This window comes from Carcharodon carcharias, chromosome 11, assembly GCF_017639515.1.
Source record: "Carcharodon carcharias isolate sCarCar2 chromosome 11, sCarCar2.pri, whole genome shotgun sequence".
In the NCBI taxonomy this organism is placed as follows: Eukaryota; Metazoa; Chordata; class Chondrichthyes; order Lamniformes; family Lamnidae; genus Carcharodon; species Carcharodon carcharias.
In genome coordinates, this window is record NC_054477.1 from 75,179,266 (window position 1) to 75,207,198 (window position 27,933).

The following is a 27,933-nucleotide window of genomic DNA, read 5'->3' on the forward strand; positions in this document are numbered from 1 at the left end:
GATCTGAGCGATATGTAGAAGAAGGAGAGTAAAGTGAAGAAACTGGATGATAGATCCAGTTAAAGTACGGGTGTTGCTAATGTCTAATTGGGACCCCGGCCACTGGAACAGAGATATTTGGGTACTCTTTGGATGAGCAGTATGAGTGGATGAATGGAGATGAGGATAAAGGGGGTCCATCAAAAATGAATTGATCTAAGTTACAAGAGCTGTTTGTGCTGGAGAGAGAGAGAGAGAGAGAGAGAGAGTGCAGGGGTCCCCTTGGGGGGTTAACGAGCAGTGACAGGCAGGAGCGGAGGAAATGTGAGCTTCAGTCAGTTTGATTGTCCCTATAGGTGGAGACTCCAAGATTCCTTTACTCCCCCCCACTGCTACTTGAAATTTTGGTTAGAATATTTTAAGTCATTAAGTTTATGTTATAGTAATATAATATAAATACATACCTTTATATATGTGTTTGTTTGTGTGCAAGGAAGCATTTGTATGTGAGCTTTAGTGTGTTTTCTTCTGTAAATTGTCACTTGTGTGTGTAGCTCAGCACTTTAGAGTCGAAAGCCCCATAGATTAAAGGAAAACCAAACATTCCAAAGTTTTGTGTATAAGGTTTGAGTCGAGATTTCTAGCAAAAATCACAGTTTGAAGAATTGTAAAGCTAAAACAGGGTTAGATGAACCAACCTTTGTACCACCCCTTTGCAGACTAGTATCACCAGCTTCCAAGCTGATTGGGATTGATACATACGAGTTACATTAGCTCATACGAGTTGGTATTCTAAAATTCTGGGGGAAAAAAATGACCTGAAGTAATAATATTATAGTTCTATTTGTCAACCTGTGCCTGCAGTTCACCAACCTTATTAACCACACCCTCCGTGTATTCACATACAAGCACATTAACTCTGATTTAGGCTTTTTTACTTTCCCCCTTACTCTGACACCATCTAATGACTTACTATTGCCCACTCTAAATCTATCAAACCTTCCAAGTATTCTATCTACCTTGATACTGCTCTCTGCTATGTCCTCCCTTTCAGTTAACATTTCTCTATTACCCACTGCCAGTTTCTCTCTTCTCCACTCTGAATTTCCTCTGCCAATCTAGTTTAAACCCTCCTTAATAGCACTAGCAAACCTCTTTGCGGGAACATTAGTCCCAGTACTGTTAAGGTGTAACCTGTCCTTCCTGTACAGGTCCTATCCACCCCGGAACTGGTCCAAATGCCTCAGAAATCTAAAGCCCTCCCTCCTACTCCATTTCTCCATCCACTTGTTGAACTGCTCTATCTTCCTATTCTTATGCTCACAAACACATGGCACTGGAAGTAATCCTGAGATTACTGCTCTTAAGGTCCTGTTTTTTAATTCCCTTCCTAACTCCCCAAAATCTGCTTTAGGACTTTATCCCTCTTCCTATCTATCCCATTGGTCTCAATGTGGACCAAGACCTCAGGCCGTTCAACCTCCCCCAAAAGAATTTCCTGCAGCCTCTCTGTGACATGCTTGACCCTGGCAGGAAGGCAAAATACCTTCCTGGAGTCACTTAAAATCACTATCATTAGAGAATAAGTACTAGGAAAACTAGTACTGAATGCTGACAAGTTTCCCAGGAAACTTGATGGCCTACATCCTAGTTTGTTAAAAGAAGTGTCTTCAGAGATAATGGATTCATTGGCTGTAAGCTTCCAAAATTCTCTCGATTCTGGATATGTCCCCAGTGGATTAGAAAATCATAAATTCAAGAAAGGAAGGGACAGAAAGCAGGAAACTTTAGACCAGTTAGTCTCACATCTGTCATTGGGAAAATGCTAGAATTCGTTATTAGAGAGATACTGTAGTAGACATTTAGAAAATCAATACAATAGTGAAAAGGAAATCATTTTTGACAAATTTGTGAGAATTATTTGAGGATTTAACAAGCAGGGTGGTTAAACGGGTGCCAGTAAATATAGTGGTGTTTGGATTTCCAAAGGGCATTCAATAAGGTGTCACAAAAGGTTGCTGCACAAGATAAGAACCAATAATGTTGGTACTGATTTATTAGCATGGGTCGAGGATTGGCTAGCTGTCAGGAAGTAGAGTGTCATTTTCAGGTTGGCAAACTAATGAGTGCAGTGCCACAGGGATTAGTGCTACAGCCTCAACTATTTACAATCTATGTTATTGACTAGGATGAAGGGACCAAGTGTATTGCAGCCAAATTTGCTGATGATACAAAGGTAGGAAAGCAAGATGTGAGGAGGGCACAAAAGAATCTGCAAAGGGATATAGATAGGTTAAGTGATTGGGCAAAAATTTGACAGGCGGAGTATAATGTGGGAAGATGTGAGGGCATCCACTTTGGGAGAAGAATAGAAAAGCATAATATTACTGAAATGTAGCAAGACTGCAAAATGCTACGGTATAGAGAGACTTGGGTGTCCTTGCACATGACTCACAAAGAAGTTAGCATTCAGGTACAGCAAGTAATTGGGAAGACAATTGAAATGTAATCCTTCCTTGCAAGGGAGGTGGAGTATATAAGTAGGAAAGTTTTCCTACAACTGTACAGGGCATTGGTGAGACAACACCTAAAGTACTGTGTACAGTTTTGGTCTCCTTACTCAAGGAGGGATACAGTTGCATTGGAAGGAGTTAAGAGAAGGTTTACTCAGCTAATTCCTGAGATAAAGGGAATGTCTTATGCGGAATGGTTAAGCAAGGGAGGTGGTGGCGTAGTGGTAATGTCACTGGACTAGTAATTCAAAGGCCTAGGCTAATGCTCTGGGGAAATGGGTTTAAATCCCACAATGGCAGTTGGTGAAATGTTAATTCAATTAACAAATCTGGAATGCAAAGTTAATCTCAGTAAGAATGACCATGAAACCATTGCCAATTGTCAAAAAACCCATCCCACCAATTACCTTTAGAGGAGGAAATCTGCTGTTCTTACATGGTCTGGCCTATATGTTACTCCAGACCCATAGAAATGTGGTTGATTATTAAATGCCCTAGCAAGCCACTCAGTTTTATCAAACCATTACAGAAAAGTTGATAAGGAATGAAACTGGACAGACCATCCTGCATCAGCCTAGGCACCGGAAGCGACATCGGCGCACCCAGCTCTGTCGATCCTGCAAAGTACTCCTTACTAACGTCTGGAGGCTTGGGATAAAATTGGGAGAGCTGTCCCACAGACTAGTCAAGCAACAGCCTGACATAGTCGTCCTCACAGAATCATGCCTTACAGACAATATCCCAGAAATCACCATCCCTGGGAATGTCCTGTCCCACCAGTAGGACAGATCCGCCTGAGGTGGTGCATAGTGTTATAACACAGGAGAGAGTTGCCATGGGAGTCCTCAACATATACTCTGGACCTCATGAAGTCTTGTTGCACCAGGTCAAACAGGGTGGTTAAAGGGGTACCAGTAGGAAACTTCCTGCTGATTACCAACAACTACTGCACCCCCACCCCAACAACTCCAGCTCTCAGTTGATGAAACAGTACAGCCATGTTCAATGCCACATGGGGGCACATGACTCACAAAGAAGTTAGCAAGGTGGCAAGGGCACAGAAGGTACTCTGGGTGGGGGACTTCGATGTTCATCTCCAAGAGTGGCTCTGTAGCACCACTGCTGACCGAGCTGGATGAGCCCTAAAGGACATGACTGCTAGACTGGATCTGCAGCAGTTGGTGAGGGAACCAACAAAAGAGAAGATCCTATTTGACTTCGTCCTCACCAATCTACATGTTGCAGATGCATCTGCTCATGACAGTATCAGTAGGAGTGACCACCGCACAGTCCTCGTGAAGATGAAGTCCTGTCTTCATATTGAGGATGCTTTCATTGTGTTGTGTGGCACTATCTGCATACTAAATGTGATAGATTTTGAACAGATCTAGCAACTTAAAACTGGACATCCATGAGGCATGTGGGCCATCAGCAGCAGCAGAATTATATACAGCCATAAGCTGTAACTTCATATGTAACCTGGCATATCCCCCATTGTACCATTACCAACAAGCCAGAGGATCAACTCTGGTCCAATGAAGAGTGCAGGAGGGCATGCCAGAATCAGCACCAAGCATGCCTAAAAATGAGGTGTCAACCTGGTGAAGCTACAGCACAGGACTACTTGCCTGCCAACAGCATAAGCAGCAAGTGATAGACAGAGCTAAATGATTCCACAACCAACAGATCACACCTAAGCTCTGCAACCATTTGTGAATGCTGCTGGACAATTAAATAACTAACCGGAGCAGGAAGCTCCACAAATATTCCCATCTTCAATGTTGGGGGAGCCCAATAGATCAGTACAAAAGACAAGGCTGAAGCATTTACAACCATTTTCAGCCTGAAGTGCTGAGTGGATGATCCATCCTGGCCTCCTCTAGAGGATACCAACAGCACAGATGCCAGTTTGATCCTTCATCCAATTCTCTTTTGTCTTCAGCCAATTCAATTCACTCCACATGATATCAAGAAAGGGCCAAAGGCACTGGGTACTGCAAAAGCTTTGGGTCCTGACAACATTTTGCCAATAGTACTGAAGATTTGTGCTCCAGAACTAACTGCGCCCCTAGCCAAGCGGTTTCAGTACAGCTACAACACTGGTATCCACCCAGCAATTTTGAAAATTGCCCAGGTATGTACTGTACACAAAAAGCAGGACAAATCCAACCAGCCAATTACTGTCCCATCGGTCTATTCTCGATACTCAGCAAAGTCATGAAAGGGGCTATCGACAGTGCTATCAACCTGCACTTGCTTAGCAATAACCTGCTCACTGGTGCTCAGTTTGGGTTCCGCCAGGGTCTCTCCCTCCTGACCTCCTTACAGCCTTGGTCCAAATGTAGGCAAAAGGGGTGAGATTGACTGCCCTTGACATCAAGGCAGCATTTGACTGAGTTAAGGACCAATGAGTCCTAGCAAAACTGGAGTCAATGGGAATCAGGGGGAAAACTCTCCACTGGTTGGAGTCATACCTAGCACAAAGTAAGATGGTTTTAGTTATTGGAATTTAATTATCTCAATCCCAGTGTTATGACACAGCAGTTGGTAAAGGCTGAGTTGTTTAAATTCCAGAGGGCAACTTGAAACAACTGTCATAACCTATATTTTCAATTGGTATTTTTGAGATGCAGCTCTGAATTCATGAATATGACAACTGAGCCTCAAGAAGTTATTTTTATATAAAACTAAATTAAACATTTATTAATTTACAACAAATTAAACATATACACATCTACAAATTACTACCATAATAACTTTTAAACAAACCCCCAAATTAATCACTCCAAGGTAAATCTCCACCAAGGCAACAGTAACCCATAGACTTTAAACAGACACCAGGCAAAGCACATTTGACCTTATGGATTCAAAATGAGGTCCTTCACAATTTGGTTCCTTTGCAGACACAGTTGGATGCTTACAGGCTGGTTAGCTCTTAAATGCCTCTACCTTACACTTTATCTTCCTTCCCTCTTTATACCCAGCTTCCCCTTTGAATATAAATTTTCCGTGGTATCACTAGGCTTTTAACTTCACATCTTCTAACAATAATATTTTCATCCCACTAATGTTATCAGCAATATAAACGCATTGCTTGGCATCTCCCAGCTAGGTGCAAGATTTTACTCCAACTCTTGAGTGCTTTATTCAACAAATGCAAATGTACACTTTATCTTTTAACTTTCTTACTGTTTACCCAATTAACATCTCAAACTGCTATACATCAAAGCACCCAGACTAGCTGGCTTTAAACAACTAAGACACACACAGTCAAATACACAGACACAGATCTCCCTATAACTCCATTTAAAAGATAATTTCCAATAACATTATAGTCATTAATATCTCTTCATGACACCAGGACATCACTGCAGCAGTTCTTCAGGGTAGTGTCCTAGGCCCAACCATCTTCAGCTGCTTCATCAAGACCTTCCCTCCATCATAAGGTCAGAATTAGGGATGTTCACTGATGATTGCATAATGTTCAGCATTATTCACGACTCCTCAGATACTGAAGCAGTCTGTGTCCATATGCAACAAAACCTGGACAACATTCAGGCTTGGGCTGATAAATGGCAACAATGCCAGACAATGATCATCTCTACCAAGAGAAAATCTAACTATCTCTCTTTAACATTCAATTGCTTTACCATCACTGAATATCCCACAATCAATATCCTGGGAGGTTACCGTTGACCAGAAACAGAGCTGGACAAGCCGTATAAATACTGTGGCTACAAGAGCAGGTTAGAGGCTGGGAATTCTGCTGCAAATAACTCACCTCTTGAGTCCCAAAGCCTGCCTACCATCTCGAAGGCTCAAGTCAGGAGTGTGATGGAATACTCCCCAATTGCCTGAATGAGTGCAGCTCCAACAACACTTGAGAAGCTCGACACCATCCAGGACAAAGCAGCCTGCTTGATTGGTATCCCATCCATATCTTAAACATTCACTCTATCCACTACCGATGCACAGTGACAGCATCGTTGTAGTGTGTACCATCTACAACATACACTTTATCAACTTACTAAGGCTCCACCAATAGCACCTACCAAATCCGCAACCTCTACCACCTCGAAGGACAAGGGCTGCAGATGTGTGGGAACAACACCACCTGGATGTTGCCCTCCAAGCCACACGCCATCCTGACTTAGAACTATATCACCGTTCCTTTACTGTCACTGGGCCAAAATTCAGGAACTCCTTTCCTAAATGCACCACGTGGGCTGCAGTGGTTCAAGAAGGTGGCTTCACCACCACCTTCTCACGAGCAATTAGGGATGGGCAATAAATGCTGGCCTAGCCTGCGAGATGCCGTGAAAGAATAAAAAAAAGTTGGGCCGATAGTCATTAAAGTTTAGAAGAATGAGAGGTGATTATATTGAAACATATAAGATTTTGAGGGGCCTTTACAGGTTGGATGCTGAGAGGATGTATTCCTGTCATAGGGGAATATATAACTAGGGGGCACAGTTTAAAAAAAAGGACCTCCCATTTAAGATGGAGATCAGGAAGAAATGCTTCTCTCAGGATTACTAATCTTTGGAATTCTCTTCTCCAGATACCAGTGGAGGCTGGATCATTGAATATATTCCAGGCTGAGTTAGACAGATTTTTGATCTACAATGGTGTCAATGTTATGGGGGAACCAGAAGGAAAGTGGATTTAAGGCTGCAATAGGATCAACTATGATCTTATTAAATAGTGGAGGAGGCTGGTGGGCCAAATGGCCTAATCCTGCCCCTGCTCCTTGTGTAATTGTTGACTCTATTCATTAGGCCGTGCTGTATCATTCAAATTGCTTTCTGCATATTATCTGACTGTCATCTTTTCTCTTAGTAACTGACATTTTTCATTTTCAAGATAAGGATTTAAATGTATAATTGGGATACTGTCATGAGCAGATGCATCTGCAACATGTAGATTGGTGAGGACGAAGTCAAATAGGATCTTCTCTTTTGTTGGTTCTGTAGCACCACTGCTGACCGAGCTGGATGAGCCCTAAAGGACGTGACTGCTAGACTGGATCTGCAGCAGTTGGTGAGGGAACCAATTTAATTAAATGACTTGGATGAAGAGACCAAGATATGGTTGCTAAATTTGCTGATGACACAAAGATGGGTAGGATAGTAAGATATGATGAGGACACAAGGAGGCTACAAAGTGACATAGATAAATTAAGCGAGTGGGCAAAGATCTGGCAAATGGAGTATAATGTGGGAAACTGAACTTGTTCATTTTGGCAGGAAGAATAAAAAAGGATCATATTATTTGCAATCTGAGAGATTGCAGAGCTCTGCTATCCAAAAGGATCTAGGGGTCCTTGTGCATGAATCTCATACGGCTAATATGCAGGTACAGCAAGTAATTAGGAAAACTAATAGAATGTTATTATTTATTGAGGGGAGTTGATTTCAAAAGTAGGGAAGTTATGCTTCAGTTAACAGGGCATTGGTGAGACCATAGCTTGAATACTGCATACAGTATTGGTCTCCTTATTTAAGAAAAGCTGTAAATGTGTTTGAAGCAGTTCAGAGAAGGTTTTCTAAACTAATACCTGGATTGGGCAGGTTGTCTTATGAGGAAAGGTTGGATAGACTAGGCTTGTATCTGCTGGAGTTTAGAAGAGTAAGGGGAAACTTGATTGAAACATAGGGCAAAATTTTTAACTCGGTGGGTGGACATGCACCTGACCCAACTGAGCATGACATCAGCTGAGAATGCCAACGTCAATGCGCTGTTGCGTGATAGTTTGGTCAGTGGGCACATGCCAGAGCTGGCAGCATGCCCACCAATGATTAAAAGGCCTATTAAGGCCATTAAGTTAACAACTGACTTCAATTTTTCACTGCCCATTCAACCAAATGGTTGGCGGACAGGTGAAAAGGCCAAGCGGCCCTTGCATTTTTTTGGAAACCTTTTCCATGGGCAGGATGAGGTTTCCAAAAGCAAATAAAAATAAAATAAAAACTTCATTTTTTTTAATTAAAACATGTTTTATTACATTTTTCTACTTTTTTTTAATCCTTCATCTCCTAGGGCAGCTCCGTGCCTCAGGAGATTATTCTGCACTCTCTCAAGAGGATGTTTCCTCTTGTGGGAGAATCAAATACTAAGAGCCAATGTTTAAAAATAAGGGATTGCCCTTTTAGGACAGAAATGAGGAGAATTCTCTCAGAGGGCTGAGGAACTCTCTTCCTCAAAAGACGGAGGAAGCAGAGTCTTTGAATATTTCTAAGGCAGAGCTAGATAGATTCTTGATAAGCAAGGGGGTGACAGGCTATTGGAGGTTAGCAGGAATATGCAGTTGAGGTTACAATCAGATCAATCATGATCATAATTGAATGGCAGCAGGCTCGAAGGACCGAGTGGCCTACTCCCGTTCCTAATTCGTACGTCAGCCCCAAATGTAACAGTTAGAGTAGTTTATTCCTGAAATGGTTTCTAGTTCCATTCGGCTGCTGTGTTATTAATTGTTTTTGAAGTGCAGCGCGTTCCACTCGAGTATTCCAATCACAAGCATTAGCTCCGAGGGACAAAGGACCTTTGACAGCTCCCGCGGAGGAGCAACATGGAGCAATCAGCCGCGGCCAAGAGCTGTCACCCTGAACTTGTCAAGTGGTGAGATGTGAAATAACTGGAACAATAGGACACGATATATTCGGAAATAACTAAGTTATTTACACCATGTTACCTAAATAGTTTTGCCTGTTTTAATACTTGCGGTTTCTAAATGTACTTGAAACAGAAAGTTAGTTTTTACGTCGTCGAGATTTATTACAAATTCTAGAAAGCCATTCAACGATCATTTATTTTTTATTTTAAAAACCATAACATTTCAAAAATGGCTTAAATATTTCATTGTGAAAGACCAGCTTTGATCTGTAGAGGAAGCTGGTGTTTATACTACAATGCCAGCATCTCTACACCTTAATCGATTCAAGTTCCAGCGCTTATAAAGTGAACAAAAGTAAAGGATGCCGAGCAAATAAATTAACAAACAGCATTGTAGAGTACCTTGGTAAAGAGAGAGAGAGAGAGAGGCGAGCGATTATAACCCAATAAAGACAGCGGATTTCCACAGAGCAAACCTGTCGCAAGTGTTTTTGATGAAACATAAATGTTATATATTTCGTTAAGCGTATTCTGTCTCATTTTAGTTTGGGGCCGACAATTTGCCGCTCAAATTCTTTCTTTGAAAGGTACTGCACAGAAAGATGATTTATGGCCAAATTTAAGGTGTTGAAAACTTAAGGTTTTACTATCACAAAACCTCAGAGTACAGCAGCTGCTGCCATCCCTTCTGCAACAGAGACTGATATTTTACATCTTTAACCGAGCTGACCGTCTTTCCGAATTTATCAGCAGTCAACTATCTGGGAAGCCCTATCGGTTTCCGAGTGGGTATTTGGTGGAAACTAAAACAGTAAATAAAAATTCCAGGCTAATTACTTGGTATCAACATTTCATAACACTTCTTTTGAGGACCCTAAGTAAGGTGATATATTTAATGAATAATATTTCACGAGGAGGTAAACGCGATCCTATTTTATCAATGCAGAATTCAGATAAAAAGGTCAAGAGTGGGAGGAAGCTTCAGGCTCTGACTCCTAGAGAACTACTCAATACCACCTTAAGATGGCCCAAAGTACCACATCTTTCAGCGCCGGTCTAAAATACCTATTGTACACAATCCAGAATGTTTTCACTTATTCCCAATTTAAAATAATGCGCTAATTATATTAAATCACTGATTCTTTGTGATGATATTAGCATTTTTGACTTTTGCCTTTTTTTTCTTTTCCCTCCTCCCACACTGCTTCATTTTAGTCCTTTATATGACACATGTCATCCTGGTTGCCGATTCTGAACAAAGGTCTGCGCTCAACCTGTTAGATATCAACCTGGATTTCCTCTTTTCAGATGTCAAATCTACTACATATTGCCACTATTTGCCATTTGAGCTTTAGATTTCCAGTATATGTAGATTTTTAAAAACTTGGTAACTCCCATTAATCTAAGGAAAAAGACGGGAGAGGCAAGCCTTTCAATTTATTCTTGCAACAATGGGAAAAGGTCAAGCTAATAAATTCTAGACAGGACATCTGCAAATGTGTTGAAATTGCTACTTTGTACAGTTGGCTGTAACACTATCGCAAATGACTTGTATGGCAGGTTTGTGGCAGTAGTTTCAGACTAAATGGAAGTTTCAGTCAAGGCGTTATCTCTGTATGAAGTGTCATATGACACTGGGATGATATTGCATCTTTTTATAAAAGAACTTGTTATCTAAACGACATTTTTAAATTTTTATTTTTATTGTAATTAAAATACCAGAATACCAAACTTCATTTATGTTGTATTCCCTTTTTTCAGGCTACTTGAACATTTTTATGTTTGTGAAGGCTGGAGCATTCCTCGTGGTCTCATTTACCAGTTTTACCTGGAATATTGTAACCACAGTAGATTAAACCCAATAAATGCAGCTACCTTTGGGAAGGTATGATACACACTGTTCACTACGCGATGACATTTGACGATTATATAATAATCTGTCTGTAATGCAAGAAATTGGGCATCAATATCCTAATAAGTATATGCTGAGAAAGAACTATTCCTTAATTCCAGTCTTAAACTCCAGGCATTAACTTTTCAAGGAATTAACATCTACTATCAAAATAGGTCTATGGACAATTCCTGATTTGGCTCACCAGAGATACACTAATCAATCCATATTGAAATGAATCAAATGTACTAACCCTCAATTAGGTTACCCCCAAGGAAAAGGCCAGACAAGTCATGTATGAAATAATATTTATTGGTTATGAACCACAACTTAAAATTAAAGTTGAATACTTGAACACTTAATAGACATGCATAATCAGTTACCTAGTAGTCGAGTAGCAAATCATTGATAGACAGTTACTTAACAAAGTTAGTAGCAAATTCTACACAGACAATTCAGTGTCCACTGTAAATTAGAGCTAATGAATGCCGAGTAATAACTACAGCAATGAGCAGAGTTTGAGATTATGAACTTGTAAAATCACTTTAAGAGTTATTCCTTGGATAGCTGACAATTTAACAGCTTTCAGTAGTTAACCAAAAAAAACTCAAGCCTAAGCATATGACTAACAACGTCTGAAGCTTACACAACCTCATCCAAACAAGCAGAATGGTTAGGTCAATGTCCTTTGTTCCTGGGATGCAGGCTTTAGCTTCTGATGTCTTGAGTCGATGAATTCTTTTGTGGCAATGACCCTGCTTCACACGGATCTTTGCTTCTGACTGACACCACCTTACACACGAGTGATGATATTTGAGCTGGCCTTTCTCAATCCCAGATTATTTGCAATTAATTACACTTCATTACACTACCCCAATGTCTCAACTGCTCAGCATTCATTAATTGTATTTAAAGATATGCATGAATCACAAATGAAACACTGGAAACACTTAACAGGTCAGGCAACAGCTGTGAAGGGAACAGAGGAGTTAATGTATTGGCATTGGAACTTTGTCAAAACTGGAGGATATTACAGATAAATAGCATTTTAAATGAACCAAACATTGGGATGAGAAAAAAAACACACAAAAAAAACACAATATTAAAAAAATCTGGTAGAGATGGCACAGGCATCTAATTACACCTGCATACGTTTATTACCATTTTCTTATCAATATCTCGTGTAATAGAAATTCATCCAAATTATTTAATTCAAGAGCATAAAAGGAATTATGAAACCAGAGCCTTGAGGCATAATACATTGAAGTTCTTGAATAGCTAGAATTAATCATTAGATATGATCACCATTCCAATTTATATTCACAAAGACAACAGGTAATATTATTGCAGTTGATCTGTGATGCATATTTTTATTTTCACTGGTACATCTACATAAATATTAGAAGCTTATTAAAATATGAATGGGATGATTGTACCTTTTTATGCATTTTAAGGTTTATGATTAAATTCCAAAGGAAACTAATATTAGAAGCTGCTTCTCTTTTTTGATTAAACTCTTTTTATGTAGATGGAAGTGACTTTTGAATGCCAGTATGAGTTACTTAATGGTTTCAATGCATATTCCATTAGAAAAAGTAGTTTTATTTACATCTAATATAAACTGTTAATTTTCTAATGACTAGATTAAACATAAAAAAATTAGGAGCAGTTTTGTTATTGTTAATTTCTACTTTCCTTTAAAGCTTGTTCGTTCAGTGTTTAGTGATCTGAGAACTAGGCGACTGGGTACAAGAGGGTGTGCAAGGTAATGGCTTCACTATCCTGATTAGCATCTAGAAATAATACAGTAAATTTTCACTTTCACCCTGTCTTGAAATCAGTGGGATTAAAGTTGAATGGGTTCCACAACATACAGCTAATCTTTTCCAATTCATTGATGCCCAGGTAGTGAAGATGAAAAATTACCCTATAGGTCACTTTTAAAGATGTTGGCACACTGGGAATTATTTGTTCAAAGTATGTAAATTTATACTTCATCCCTCAACATCCTAAATGTACCTATGATAGGCTACTTAGGCACTTGGGAACTTAGGAGCAGGAGTAGGCCATTTGGCCCTTCGAACCTGCTCCAACACTCAATAAGGTCATGGCTGATCTGGTTGTGGTCTCAATTCCACTTTCTTGTCTGCCCCAATAACCCTTGACTCCTGTGTCAACCAGAAATCTGTCCAACTCTGCTTTGAATAGATTCAATGACACCACTGATCTCTGGGGAAGAGAATTCCACATACTAATGACTCTGAGAGAAAAAAATTCTCATCTCAGTCTTAGGAAGACCTCTTATTCTTGAAATGTATCCCCTAGTTCTAGTACTAGTTCCCCCATGAGTGGAAACATCCCCGTGGTATATACCCTGTCAAGCCCCCTCATGATCTTAAATGTTTCAATAAGATGACCTCTCATTCTTCTAAACTCTAAAGGATATAGACACTAGCTGTTCAATCCTTCCTCACAGGATAAGCCCATCGTCCTGCAATTGAGTTGAGCAAACCTTCTCAGTACTGCTTCTAACACAATTATACCCTTTTACAAATAAGGAGACCAAAACTGTCTTAAGTATTCCAGATGTTATTTCAGTTTAGACAAACACTACAATGGTTTTCTTTAGAGTATTACACAATGGAGGAATGGTCAAAGATAGTACAGGAAAGATTAAACCATTTTCATACATTTTTTCTTAAACCTGTCATTTGAAAATTAATGTGAAATTCAATACCTTAGGGCTTATATCAATCCTACCCCACAAACCAGGAATCACAATGCACAATTAACCTGCACCCATTGATTGCAATGCAGGCAGCACACCAACTTCTTGCAGCCTGCTGTTTTAAATGATTTCAGTGTCCAGCTACTGCTAATCGCACTGTTGATTGGCTGTTGATTGGCTGGATGCCTGAACAAGGGGAGGTGCATTGTGGCTGGAGCAGGTGTTGTCATTTACGCAAGAAGTGAAGCATTGAATGTCAGAGGCCAGGCCCCAAAGACTTGGGTGCAGTGCTGTACGAAGTTCAGTGACATCCCAGGAATGGTCAAGGTCAGTGAATGCATCTTCAAATTGCCCCACGGGGCTCAGGCACTGCTCAATTCATCATAGTCCCATCACTCACCTATCAACAATCTCAATCAGGGTTTATATCTGACACTCATATGCTCCACTGCACCATCGGGCACTTAGCTCTGCTGGAAGGCTCACATCCATATCTTACAGCTTACACACAATGCCAGCTATTCAACCATCACAGCTGCATTAGCCAAATAGATTGCACACCAATTACTGACACATTCCTCTGTATTGCAAATCAAGATAGCACAAAAGAACAAACCTGAGAGGGACAGGTGTGCCTGCATATCCTGAACCTGTTGGAGGAGATGACACTGGCCCATTATTGTGACATCCATTGCTAAGGCCATGACTAGCAGACAGGCTGAAACCAAAGATGATGGTATCCTCAAACCTAATCCTCCTTTTCACATCCCACCTCCTCTTCATTCCACACCCTGTTCTGATTAACAAGCTACAGATGGTGTAAGCATGCATCTTTTATTTTCACCTCTCCCTCACACCCTTGTGCTTTCTTCCTTTTCGACACCAAAGAACTGCATCCTGGCCAGGAAGTGGTGCAACAGCATGAAGACACATTGTTACTTGATTTCATGCATGCAGCCACCAGCTTAGGTACTGACACTGAGTGTAATTTAGAGAATAACATAGAGATGAAACACCAGGCATGAGTGGCTTCCAGGCAGGGTAAGGGGCAAGGATAGCACATATGTGCTGTACAATGTCACATATGAGTTCTGCTGGAGAGATTCAGTGCTTCGATGGGTCTGCCTGCAGAAGAAGCATGATGCATTTGCACAACAGCATGCTCGGTGCATCGGGAACCTGCCACAAAGCCTTCATTCAATGTCAACATGGAGGAATCCAACATCAACTTGGCACAGGGTTTTATGTAGAACTTGGAGCCCATCCTTTTCAACATGGAAGTAGTGGCCAACTCCATCAGCAAACTTGTGGACCCAACCATGGTGGCATCTGATAGCTAATGCTTCAGCTCCCATTGCAGTAAAAGAAGCTTTCACCAGAAGCCTGAGTGTTGCAGTGGAAGCCCAAACTGAAGCTATGCAAGGTAAAGCTGTTTGCATGCAAGTTCAGCTTGCTGCCATGCAAGGTCAGACTGCATTCCTCATGGCTATGGATTCCAGTGTGCAAAGGGACTTGCAGAGAAGCACAACAGTCCAGAAACCTGTCTACGATTGCTGAGGCCCTGTCCTGAGGTAGTGGCAATGACTCCATGGAGGACAAACCTACTTTCCTCTCTCGGGATAACCGTACTCATCCTCCCACCTTGCCGCCCCACCCGTGCCCTTGGTATTGCAAGTCAGCCAGCAAGTCCAGTTTGTTGTCACCCATGATGAGGTGGTGCAGTCAGCAGCCAGGCTTCTATGGCAGAGTTGCATGAGGCTGTCCTCCAAGGGCTTGTGCAATCTCCTTCACCGAAACTCAGCAGCCTTCCACCAGCCATGCTGCAGCCACTACAGTAAGGCTGTAAGGCAGCACTAGGCCAGGCAAAGGCACACAGAAGACAGCCACTTAAGGAATGCACAAGGCTAATTACTTTTGTATGAAATATGGTACAATATCATTTATAAATTTGGTATGGAAAGTTTATTTTGTAGTGGCTTTTATTTTTGCATCGTGACCATCAGTAACTGGGAAAGTAATGTGTGGGGCTATTGGTGAATGGGAAATTGAGTTGGAACTACTAGTGTCACACCTGGATGAGTTTTTCACAGACTCCCAAGGCAGAAAGGGCCTGTCTAGGTTGCCCCCTTCCTTCATTTCCTTCCTCTTCCTGCTCTTCTTCCTCCAAGTCTTTCTTTCTCCCCCTCATGCTCCAGCTCCACAGCTGCTTGTTATATAGCTGGGGGCAAGGGCTATCCTCTCATGATGATGAGACTGTGCAGCATACAGCAGACCATCACAAATCTTGACACCTTCCCTGCATAGTACTGTAAGGCTTCTCCAGTGTTGTTTCAGCACACCCCTTCTCTGCTCTATCACGTTTTATTGGCAGCTCTCATTATTTACATGCAGTGCACATGTGGATAGGTTGCACACTGGAGCCATCAGTCACATGGCCAGCAGATAGCCTCTGCCACCCTCTGGTTTGCCATGGTGGCTGAAAAGCAGCTGGCACAGTGATCTACCATAGACTGAAGGATTCTGACTGCTACAAGGATACCAGGCTTTGATTGACATAGTTCCCTGCCTATGATCACGCACCAGCAGGATGTTGAGGAGGTGGAATAACTTTTGATTGCAGTTTAGGACAGAGTTAACATGCTGCGCCCAAAAAATGCTGTACATGAAGTCAAAAGGATCCTGCCTTGTGGGGAAGCCTGTAATCATAGTGAAGCTGTGTTCTCACACTGCCAATTCTCTCTGGCAAGAAAGAATAAAATGTTGTTAGCTGTTAATGAATGGAGAATGGCAGTGACCTCCATAACGCTACAATGGACAGCAAACTGAGATGTTTTCAATATCTCCAGCACCAGCCTGAAAGCAACCAGTTGCATAAAAGTTCACATCCACTGTCATTTTCACAGCCACTGGCAAATGCAGGCCTTTCCCTGTCCCAAAGTTGCTGTTTTTGTGGCAGCAGGTGGCAGATTTCAGCGAGTATGGCTTTATGTCCACATTGTTCCTCGCTGATGTTCAGATTGGAGAATTGGTCCCTGAATGCCCAGAGTATATATGGTCTCTTCCCGAGAGTCCTTTTCCCCCTCCTCCTCTTCCCTCTTTCAGCAGCTTGTCCTGCTGTGCATGGCATCTGCTGTTTCTAAAAGTCATGCTCTTTTCCAAGTATGATACTCTTGTGCCCATATCTGGGAGCATCTGGTTTGTGCAGGTGCCTTGAGGTCAGTAAAAACTTCTTTAGCACTTGCCACTACACTCCATATAGAATTTGCAACTTTAAACAAGTCCAGGAAGCACCACTGATGGAATTGAAACAACAGCCAGAAAAATATCAACCAGCAACTAACCTGTAAGTAGTTGTTGATCCATTTAAATAGCACTGGTGGTGGCATCTTTCCTGTCACTGAATTCATACATAGGAACATACATAGGAGGACTTTGGAGCAGGAGTAGGCCAATCAGTCCTTCGAGTGTTCTCCGCTATTTAATAAGAAATGGCTGATCTGGTTGTGGTCTCAACTCCACTTTACCGTCTGCCCACTCCCCAAAACCCTTGAATCTCTTGCCTATCAAATATCTGTCTAAATCTGCCTTGAATAAATTCAATGGCCCAGCTTCCACTGCTTTCAAAGGAGGAGAATTCCACATACTAACAACCTTCTGAAAGAAATTTTTCCTCATTTCCATCATAAATGATATACCTCTTATTCTTAAACTCTACCCTGATTCTAGTCTCCCCCACAAGTGGAAACATCCTCCCAGTATCCACCCTATCAAATCCCCTCAGGATCTCTTATGTTTCAATCAGATCACCTTTGATTCTTCTAAACTCCAATGGGTAAAGGCCCAACCAGTTCAACCTTTCTTCGTAAGATAAGCCTCTCATCCCAAGAATGAGTTGAGTGAACCTTCTCTGAAATGCTTCTCACACAATTATATCTGTTTTTAAAATAAGGTGACCAAAACTGTACACTGTAATGCAGAAGTGGCAGAAGTCGGTAGATTCTTGATAAGCAAGGGGGTGAAAGGTTATCAGGGGTGGGCTTGAATGTGAAGTTGAGGTTAAAATTAGATCAGCTATGACCTAATTGAATGGCGGAGGAGGCTTGAGGAGCTGAGTGGCCTACTCCTGTTCATAATTCTTTTGTTCATATGCAGTAAAACTTCTCTACTTTTATATTCCATTCCGTTGCAATAAATGACAACATTTCATTTGCCTTCCTAATCACTTGTTGTACCTGTATATTAATTTTCTTGTGACTCATGTACCAGGACACCTTTTTTTCATATTATCCATAAAATATTGTGCCCAGAATTGGACACAATCCTCTAGTTGAGACTGGACCAGTGTTTAATAAAAGTTCACCATAGCTTCCATGCTTCTGTATTCTTAACATGTCCTGTTGCCTTCAACAATTTGTGCAAATATGCCTCTTGATCTCTCTGTTCCTGCACCAGCATAACTGTATTCTTTAATTTATATTGTCTCTCCTTGCTCTTCCTATCAAAATGTACCACTTCAGACTTTTCTGCATTAAATTTCCTCTGCCATGTGTCCACCCATTCCACCTCTTGAAGTCTACCACTCTCCTCCTCACAGTTCACAATACTCCCAAGTTTTGTGCCATCTGCATGTTTTGGAATTGTTCCCTACACACCCAATTCTAAGGCATTAATATGGATCAAGAAAAGCAGTGGTCTTAGTTCTGACCTCTGGGAAATCCCACTGTGTACCTCCCACCAGTCCGAGAAACAATCGTTCAATACTACTCTCTGTTTCCTATCACTTGGCTAACTTCATATCCATACTGCCGCTTTTCATGTTCAACTATGCATGTTTAAGAGAGGTCATTGCTTGAGCATTGAGCTGCAAAATGGCACCACTGGTATCAAATCAGCATTGAATTCTGATTGACATCCTGATATGTCTAATCTGAATGCTTTTGGAAGCCATTCAGTGCAGATCCATTTGGGCCTCCTCCTGAGGTCCCCGGCATCACATGTCAGTCTTCATCCAATTTGATTCACTCCGCATGATATCAAGACATGGCTGAAGGCAAAGGTACAGCAAAGGCTAGGGGCTGTGACAGCATCCTGGCTACACTCCTAAAGAATTGCACTCCAGAACGAGCATCCAGTTAGTGGAAAATGTCACTTGTGAGCCATTACATAGTAGCAGCATGAAACGACTTGTTTAACGTGTTCAAATTTTTGAGATACTTTGCCTTTCCCGGGTAATTTGAGGTAGATTGGGCACTTCTCAGGTATGAAAGTGGCGGCCTTTGACCCATTTGTCTTCACTGTTGCTGAGTCAAAATCCTGGACCTCCCTTCCTAACAGCATTGTGGGTGTACATACACCACTTGCACTGTAGCAGTTTAAGAAGGCAGCTCACCACCACCTTCCCAAGGGCAAATAGGGATGGGCAATAAATGCTGGCCTAGCCAACGACACCCACATCCCATAAATAAACTTTTTTAAAATTTGCAAGTTTGAATGATACAGAGCGAGCAATGATCTGGTTAGAATAGCCGTTGTCACACTGGATAGCTTTGATGTACGCCATTTCTGCATTAAGCTTGCAAGATGAGCAAGTGGCAAAGACCCTATTTAAGACCAATCTTACAGTGTGTGGAGCTATGCGAATCCCAATGTGTATATTGACAGGTGAAGACAAGCTTGCGGTAGACAGTAGTAGAGAACCCATCAGTGGATTTATCAATTAGCATATTGAGGAAAGGTACTATTTTAGACTACGCTATCTTAAAAATGAATTTGAGCATGAGATGGAGCATATTAAGGTGCTGACAACCCCTTAGCTACTCTCTTCTTTTTCATATACTTGTAAAAAAACTTACAATCCTGGCTAGTTTACTCTGAAATTCTTTTTTTTCCCTTTTCACGAACTTTTTGGTGGCCCTTTGCTAGTTTCTAAAACTCTTCCAATCCTCGGGCTTTCTACTTTCTTTTCATTCATTCATGGGACTTGGGCATCGCCGGCTAGGCTGGCTTTTATTGCCCATCCCTAATTGCCCTTAAGAAAGTGGTGGTAAGCTGCCTTCTTGAACTGCTTCAGTCCATTTGGTGTAGGTACACCCAGAGTGCTGTTAGGGAGGGAGTTCCAGGATTTTGATCTAGCAACAGTGAAGGAACGGCTATATATTTCCAAGTCAGGATGGTGTGTGGCTTGGAGGGGAACTTCAAGGCGGTGGTGTTCCCTGCATCTGCTGCCCTTGTCTTTCTAGATGGTAGCTGTCATGGGTTTGAAAGGTGCTGTCTAAGGAGTCTTGGTAAGTTTCTGCAGTCCATCTTGTAGATGGTACACACTGCTGCCACTGTTCGTCGGCTATGGAGGGAGTGAACGTTTGTGGATGGGTGTCAATCAAGTGGGCTGCTTTATCCTGGATGGTGCCGAGCTTCTTGAGTGTTGTTGGAGCTATACTCATCCAGGCAAATGGGGAGTATTCCATCACACTCCTGACTTGTGCCTTGTAGATGGTTGGCAGGCTTTGGCAAGTCACGAAGTGAATTACTTGCCGCAGGATTCCGAGCCTCTGACCTGCTCTTGTAGCTACATTATTTATATGGCTAGTCAGTTCAGTTTCTGGTCAATGGTAATCCCCAGGATGTTGATAGCAGGGATTCAGCAATGGTAATGCCATTGAATATCAAAGAGTAATGGTTGGATTCTCTCTTGTTGGAGATGGTCATTGCCTGGCACTTGTGTGGCACAAATGTTACTTGCCACTTGACAGCCAAGCCTGGAATTTGTCCATGTCTTGCTGCATTTGAACATGGACTGCTTCAGTACCTGAGGAGTCGCAAATGTTTTTTTAAAATTTTTAAAAATTCATTCATGGGATGTGGGCATCACTGGCTAGGCCAGCATTTATTGCCCATCCCTAATTGCCCTTGAGAAGGTGCTGGTGACACCCAGAGTGCTGTTAGAGAGTGAGTTCCAGGAGTTTGATCCAGCAACAGTGAAGGAATAGTGATACATTTCTAAATCAGGATGGTGTGTGACTTGGAGGGGAACTTCCAGGTGGTGGTGTTCCTATGCATCTATTACCCTTGTCCTTCATTGCTAAATATTTTGCAATTATCAATGAACATCCCCCCAATGTGCAATTATCAGTGAACATCCCACTTCTGATCTTATGAGGAAGGAAGATTATTGATGAAGCAGCTGAAGATGGTTGGGCCTTGGACACTACCCTGAGGAACTCCTGTAGTGATGTCCTGGAACTGAGATGACTGACCTCTAACAACCACAACCATCTTCCTTTGTGCTATGTATTACTCTAACCAGCGGAGAGTTTTCCCCCGATTCCCATTCACTCCAGTTTTGCTAGTGCTCCTTGATGAAACACTTGGTCAAATGCAGCGTTGATGTCAAGGGCAGTCACTCTCACCTCAGCTACTATTCTTTGAAACTTATCAGCCATGATTGAATGGCGGAGCAGACTTGATGGGCTGAATGGCCTAATTTCTGCTCCTATGCCTTATGGTCTTATTATATGCTTCTTCTTTTAATCTAATACTAACCTTAACCTCCTTAGTAAGCCACAGATTGAGCTTTCTTGCTGAGTTTATTGAACATTGAATTGTTTCTTTAAACATTTCCCAATGTTTATTTACTCCCATAACGTTTAGTCTGTTCACCCATTTAACCTTAGCCAGTGCTCCCTCACATCTATGTAATTGGCTTTGTTTAATTTTAAGATTCTTGTTTGTGAATGGAGTATGTTGTTTTCAAACTTAATGTGGAATTCATTTGTATTATGATCTCTGTTTCCCAGTGGATTTTTTACTAGGACATTACTAATTAACGCTGCCTCATTGCACAATACTAGATCTAAAATAACTTTATCTCCAGTTGATTCCACAAAGTATTGCTCAAGGAAACTATCACAAAAACATTCAATGAATTCATCCTCCAGACCAGCTTTGCCAATGTGATTGGTCCAGTCTATGTGAAGATTAAAGACCCCCACAACTATTACACTGTCTTTGTTACAAGCTCCAATTGTTTCTTGTTTAATGCTCTGTCCAATGATATAACTACTATTAGGGGATCTATAAACTACTCCCCCAGTTTATTCCTGTTATTCCTAATCCCCATCAATACTGATTCTACTTCCTGATTTTCTGAGGCATGATCCTTTTTCACTAATGTCCTATGTTACCCTTTAATATCAGGGTTATCCTCCTCCTTTTACATTCTGCCTTCAGAAGCCTGCAGAGAAAATCCCGTGCAATAGATTTGGTTGTTCCTCCAAAATTATTTGGAAATAAAGCTAGAGAATATATTCCAAAAGCTTTAGTAAGCTAAAATTTATATTGTGTTCTTTTTACACGAGAGTTGTCTGGGGACCGAATTTTGTCAGGGTGACAGTGCCCTCAACGATTGGTCAGAAAGCAGGGGCAGCCCTTCCCCCTGCCGCTTTGGGGAGCCCTGACTGGATTCTGTGATAGTTGGACAGCTAATGAGCTGCTGTTGAGGTGTCTGTTTTTTTAAGGGATGAAATCCCTCCAAGAGCTACGGGCCATCGAAAAAGGAGGCCACTGCTGGAACTGCACCTGGCCCAGAAAAGCAGCACGGACACTGCCCTCAGACCAAGGTAAGAAGGGTCAGGATCCCTGGGGCCAGTTGGGCATCGCCCCAAAGTTGGGGGTGGTTGGCACGGGCAGGGAGAATTTTTTAACCAGGACCACATGCTTGATGAGAGGGCTCCCCCGAGTCTGCAGGGAGGCCACCAGGTTGTACTGGGCAGTCTCTGCATACAGCAAAGGTCCCTACTCCTTCTATAAAAACAAAAAACTGCGGATACTGGAAATCCAAAATAAAAACAGAATTACCTGGAAAAACTCAGCAGGTCTGGCAGCGTCGGCAGAGAAGAAAAGAGTTGACATTTCGAGTCCTCATGACATTTCAACAGAACTAGGTGAATCCAAGGAAGGGGTGAAATATATGCTGGTTTAAGGTGTGTTGGGGGTGGGGGGGCGGGGGTGGGGGGGGTTGGTGGGCGGTGTGGGGGGCGGTTGGGTGGGGGGAGAGAAGTGGAGGGGGGGGTGTGGTTGTAGGGACAAGCAAGCAGTGATAGAAGCAGATCATCAAAAGATGTCACACACAACAGAACAAAAGAACACAGAGGTGTTGAAGTTGGTGATATTATCTAAACGAATGTGCTAATTAAGAATGGATGTTAGGGCACTCAAGGTACAGCTCTAGTGGGGGTCTGGGGAGCATAAAAGATTTAAAAATATTTTTAAATAATGGAAATAGGTGGGAAAAGAAAAATCTATATAATTTATTGGAAAAAACAAAAGGAAGGGGGAAGAAACAGAAAGGGAGTGGGGATGGAGGAGGGAGTTCAAGACCTAAAGTTGTTGAACACAATATTCAGTCCGGAAGGCTGTAAAGTACCTGGTCGGAAGATGAGGTGTTGTTCCTCCAGTTTGCGTTGGGCTTCACTGGAACAATGCAGCAAGCCAAGGACAGACATGTGGGCAAGAGAGCAGGGTGGAGTGTTAAAATGACAAGCGACAGGGAGGTTTGGGTCATTCTTGCGGACAGACCGCAGGTGTTCTGCAAAGTGGTCGCCCAGTTTATGTTTGGTCTCTCCAATGTAGAGGAGACCACATTGGGAGCAACGAATGCGGTAGACTAAGTTGGGGGAAATGCAAGTGAAATGCTGCTTCACTTGAAAGGAGTGTTTGGGCCCTTGGACAGTGAGGAGAGAGGAAGTGAAGGGGCAGGTTTTACATCTTTTGCGTGGGCATGGAGTGGTGCCATAGGTGGGGGTTGAGGAGTAGGGGGTGATGGAGGAGTGGACCAGGGTGTCCTGGAGGGAACGATCCCTACGGAATGCCGACAGGGCGGGTGAAGGGAAGATGTGTTTGGTGGTGGCATCATTCTGGAGTTGGCGGAAATGGCGGAGAATGATCCTTTGAATGTGGAGGCTGGTGGGGTGATAAGTGAGGACCATGGGGACCCTATCATGTTTCTGGGAGGGAGGAGAAGGTGTGAGGGCGGATGCGTGGGAGATGGGCTGGATACGGTTGAGGGCCCTGTCAACGACCGTGGGTGGAAAACCTCAGTTAAGGAAGAAGGAGGACATGTCAGAGGAACTGTTTTTGAAGGTACCATCATCAGAACAGATGCGACGGAGGCGAAGGAACTGAGAGAACGGGATGGAGTCCTTACAGGAAGCGAGGTCTGAAGAGCTGTAGTCGAGGTAGCTGTGGGAGTCGGTAGACTTGTAATGGATATTGGTGGACAGTCTATCACCAGAGATTGAGACAGAGAGGTCAAGGAAGAGAAGGGAAGTGCCAGAGATGGACCACGTGAAAATGATGGAGGGGTGGAGATTGGAAGCAAAATTAACAAATTTTTCCAAGTCCTGACGAGAGCATGAAGCAACACCGATGTAATCATCGATGTACCGGAGAAAGAGTTGTGGAAGGGGGCTGGAGTAGGACTGGAACAAGGAATGTTCCACATACCCCATAAAGAGACAGGCATAGCTGGGGCCTATGCGGTAACCCATAGCCACACCTTTTATTTGGAGGAAGTGAGAGGAGTTGAAGGAGAAATTGTTCAGTGTGAGAACAAGTTCAGCCAGATGGAGGAGAGTAGTGGTGGATGGGGATTGTTCGGGCCTCTGTTCGAGGAAGAAGCTAACGGCCCTCAGAGCATCCTGGTGGGGGTTGGAGGTGTAGAGGGATTGGACGTCCATGGTGAAGAGGAAGCGGTTGGGGTCAGGGAACTGGAAATTGTTGATGTGACGTAAGGTGTCAGAGGAATCACGGATGTGGTGGGAAGGGACTGGACAACGGAGGAGAGAAGGGAGTCAAGATAATGAGAAATGAGTTCTGTGGGGCAGGAGCAAGCTGACACGATCGGTCTACTGGGAGAGTTCTGTTTGTGGATTTTGGGTAGGAGGTAGAAGCGGGCCGTCCGAGGTTGGGCGACTATCAGGTTGGAAGCTGTGGGAGGAAGATCCCCGGAGGAGATGAGGTCAGTGACAGTCCTGGAAACAATGGCTTGATGTTCAGTGGTGGGGTCATGGTCCAGGGAGAGGTAGGAGGAAGTGTCTGCGAGTTGACGCTCAGCCTCTGTGAGGTAGAGGTCAGTGCGCCAGACAACAACAGCACCACCCTTGTCAGCGGGTTTGATGACAATGTCAGGGTTGGACCTGAGAGAATGGATTGCAGCAAGTTCAGAGAGAGAGAGATTAGAATGGGTGAGAGGAGCAGAGAAATTGAGATGACTAATGTCGCGCCGACAGTTCCGGGACACTCTGGTCCACTCCTCCATCACCCCCTACTGGAGGAATAACACCTCATCTTCCGACTAGGCACTTTACAGCCTTCTGGACTGAATATTGAATTCAACAACTCTAGGTCTTGAACTCCCTCCTCCATCCCCACTCCCTTTCTGTTTCTTCCCCCTTCCTTTTGTTTTTTCCAATAAATTATATAGATTTTTCTTTTCCCACCTATTTCCATTATTTTAAAATATTTTTAAATCTTTTATGCTCCCCCCACCCCCACTAGAGCTATACCTTGAGTGCCCTACCATCCATTCTTAATTAGCACATTCGTTTAGATAATATCACTACCTTCAACACCTATGTGTTCTTTTGTTCTGTTGTGTGTGACATCTTTTGATGATCTGCTTCGATCACTGCTTGCTTGTCCCTACAATCACACCACCCCCCTGCACTTCTCTCCCCCCAACCAAGCCACCTCCCCAACCGCCGCCACCCCCCCCCCACACACACACACCTTAAACTAGCTTATAATTCACCCCTTCCTTGGATTCACCTAGTTCTGTTGAAGGGTCATGAGGACTCAAAACGTCAACTCTTTTCTTCTCCACCGATGCTGCCAGACCGGCTGAGTTATTCCAGGTTATTCTGTTTTTGTTTTGGATTTCCAGCATCCGCAGTTTTTTGTTTTTATCTCTGTGTTTAATTGACTGCCACTGCTGTTCAACAAATGCCTTCCTTGAAGAAGTTCTGTTTGTCTCTGCGACAAGATTTCCGTATCTCGGTTTTGCCTTGCTCACCTTCATTGCTTTCCATTTGTCTCCTGGTGTTTGACAAGTTCTTTACTAAAACCCGCTTTCACAGCCATATCTCCTTTCTCAGTGACTGTCTCCATCTCCGACTTACCCCATGTGGATTTCAACTGAAATTCCACCCCTCATGTTTCGAACCCACCCAGGATTGCAGGTATCTCCAGGACATAAAACGTTTCTCGGACTGCTGTTCCTGTCACATTCTGAGATCCACACTCAGTTCCATGCGCTGCCATATGAACACACTCGACCACTCCCTCCAGCAGCACTGCTGTACCCTTTTTCAAAGCTGCGCGTGCCCCCAGTTTCATTTTATTCTTCGTCTCATCCGACGCCTCAACAAGAAACTTTTTCTCTTTCTCTCAAGTGCTAAGGAACGCAAGCTCCAACAACTCATCGACACCAACACCCATCTAGGACCCTCCACCCCTGCCTGTCCCTCCGTCCCCACCCCATCTTCCAATCCCAACCCCAGCCGTGTATTCAATATACCCCCTGACCTTCCCCTCTCCGATGCTGAACGTTCAGTGCTCAGCAAAGGACTTAGTCCCATACCCTTACACCCTCTCCTCAATGAATTTCGGGCCTGGTACGATGCTGAACTCTTCTTCCGCCGTCTTCGTCTCCGTGCTCACTTCTTTGGGCAGGAGTCCTCTCCCAGTTCAACGGATCCTTTTACCCACTTCCAATATTCTCCCTCCACCTGGACCCCTCCCTCTGGATTCTTACCTTCTCTTGATCTTTTCATTGAGAACTGCCGGCGTGACATTAGTCGTCTCAATTTCTCTGCTCCTCTCACCCATTCTAATCTCTCTCTCTCTGAACTTGCTGCACTCCATTCTCTCAGGTCCAACCCTGACATTGTCATCAAATCCGCTGACAAGGGTGGTGCTGTTGTTGTCTGGCGCACTGACATCTACCTCGCGGAGGCTAAGCATTAACTCGCAGACACTTCCTCCTACCTCTCCCTGGACCATGACCCCACCACTGAACATCAAGCCATTGTTTCCAGGACTGTCACTGACCTCATCTCCTCTGGAGATCTTCCACCCACAGCTTCCAACCTGATAGTCATCCAACCTCAGATGGCCCGCTTCTACCTCCTACCCAAAATCCACAAACAGAACTCTCCCGGTAGACCGATCATGTCAGCTTGCTTCTGCCCCGCAGAACTCATTTCTTGTTACCTTGACTCCCTTCTCTCTCCCCTTGTCAGTCCCTTCCCACCTACATCCGTGATTCCTCTGACACCTTACGTCACATCAACAATTTCCAGTTCCCTGGCCCCAACCGCTTCCTCTTCACCATGGACGTCCAATCCCTCTACACCTCCAACCCCCACCAGGATGCTCTGAGGGCCCTTAGCTTCTTCCTCGAACAAAGGCCCGAACAATCCCCATCCACCACTACTCTCCTCCGTCTGGCTGAACTTGTTCTCACACTGAACAATTTCTCCTTCAACTCCTCTCACTTCCTCCAAATAAAAGGTGTGGCTATGGGTACCCGCATGGGCCCCAGCTATGCCTGTCTCTTTATGGGGTATGTGGAACATTCCTTGTTCCAGTCATACTCTGGCCCCCTTCCACATCTCTTTCCCCGGTACATCGATGATTACTTCGGTGCTGCTTCATGCTCTCGTCGGGACTTGAAAAAATTTATTAATTTTGCTTCCAGTCTCCACCCCTCCATCATTTTCACGTGGTCCATCTCTGACACTTCCCTTCTCTTCCTTGACCTCGCTGTCTCAATTTCTGGTGATAGACTGTCCACCAATATCCATTACAAGCCTACTGACTCCCACAGCTACCTCTACTACAGCTCCCCACACCCCGCTTCCTGTAAGGACTCCATCCCGTTCTCTCAGTTCCTTCACCTCCGTCGCATCTGTTCTGATGATGGTACCTTCAAAAACAGTTCCTCTGACATGTCCTCCTTCTTCCTTAACTGAGGTTTTCCACCCACGGTCGTTGACAGGGCCCTCAACCGTGTCCGGCCCATCTCCCACGTATCTGCCCTCACGCCGTCTCCTCCCTCCCAGAAACATGATAAGGTCCCCCTTGTCTCACTTATCACCACACCAGCCTCCACATTCAAAGGATCATCCTCCGCCAACTCCAGCATGATGCCA

General features: G+C 43.3%; 1 protein-coding gene across 1 annotated transcript in view; it reads left to right on the forward strand.

Moving 5' to 3' along the window:
• The window catches only part of LOC121283897 (DNA-binding protein RFX8-like), a 136,161-nt gene that overhangs the window by 14,260 nt on the left and 93,968 nt on the right, over positions 1–27,933 (forward strand). The window contains exons 2-5 of the mRNA XM_041198700.1: positions 8,978–9,113; positions 9,861–9,918; positions 10,869–10,992; positions 12,702–12,763. Of these exons, the coding sequence (XP_041054634.1) occupies positions 8,978–9,113; positions 9,861–9,918; positions 10,869–10,992; positions 12,702–12,763 (380 nt within the window). The remainder of the gene's footprint in view (positions 1–8,977; positions 9,114–9,860; positions 9,919–10,868; positions 10,993–12,701; positions 12,764–27,933) is intronic.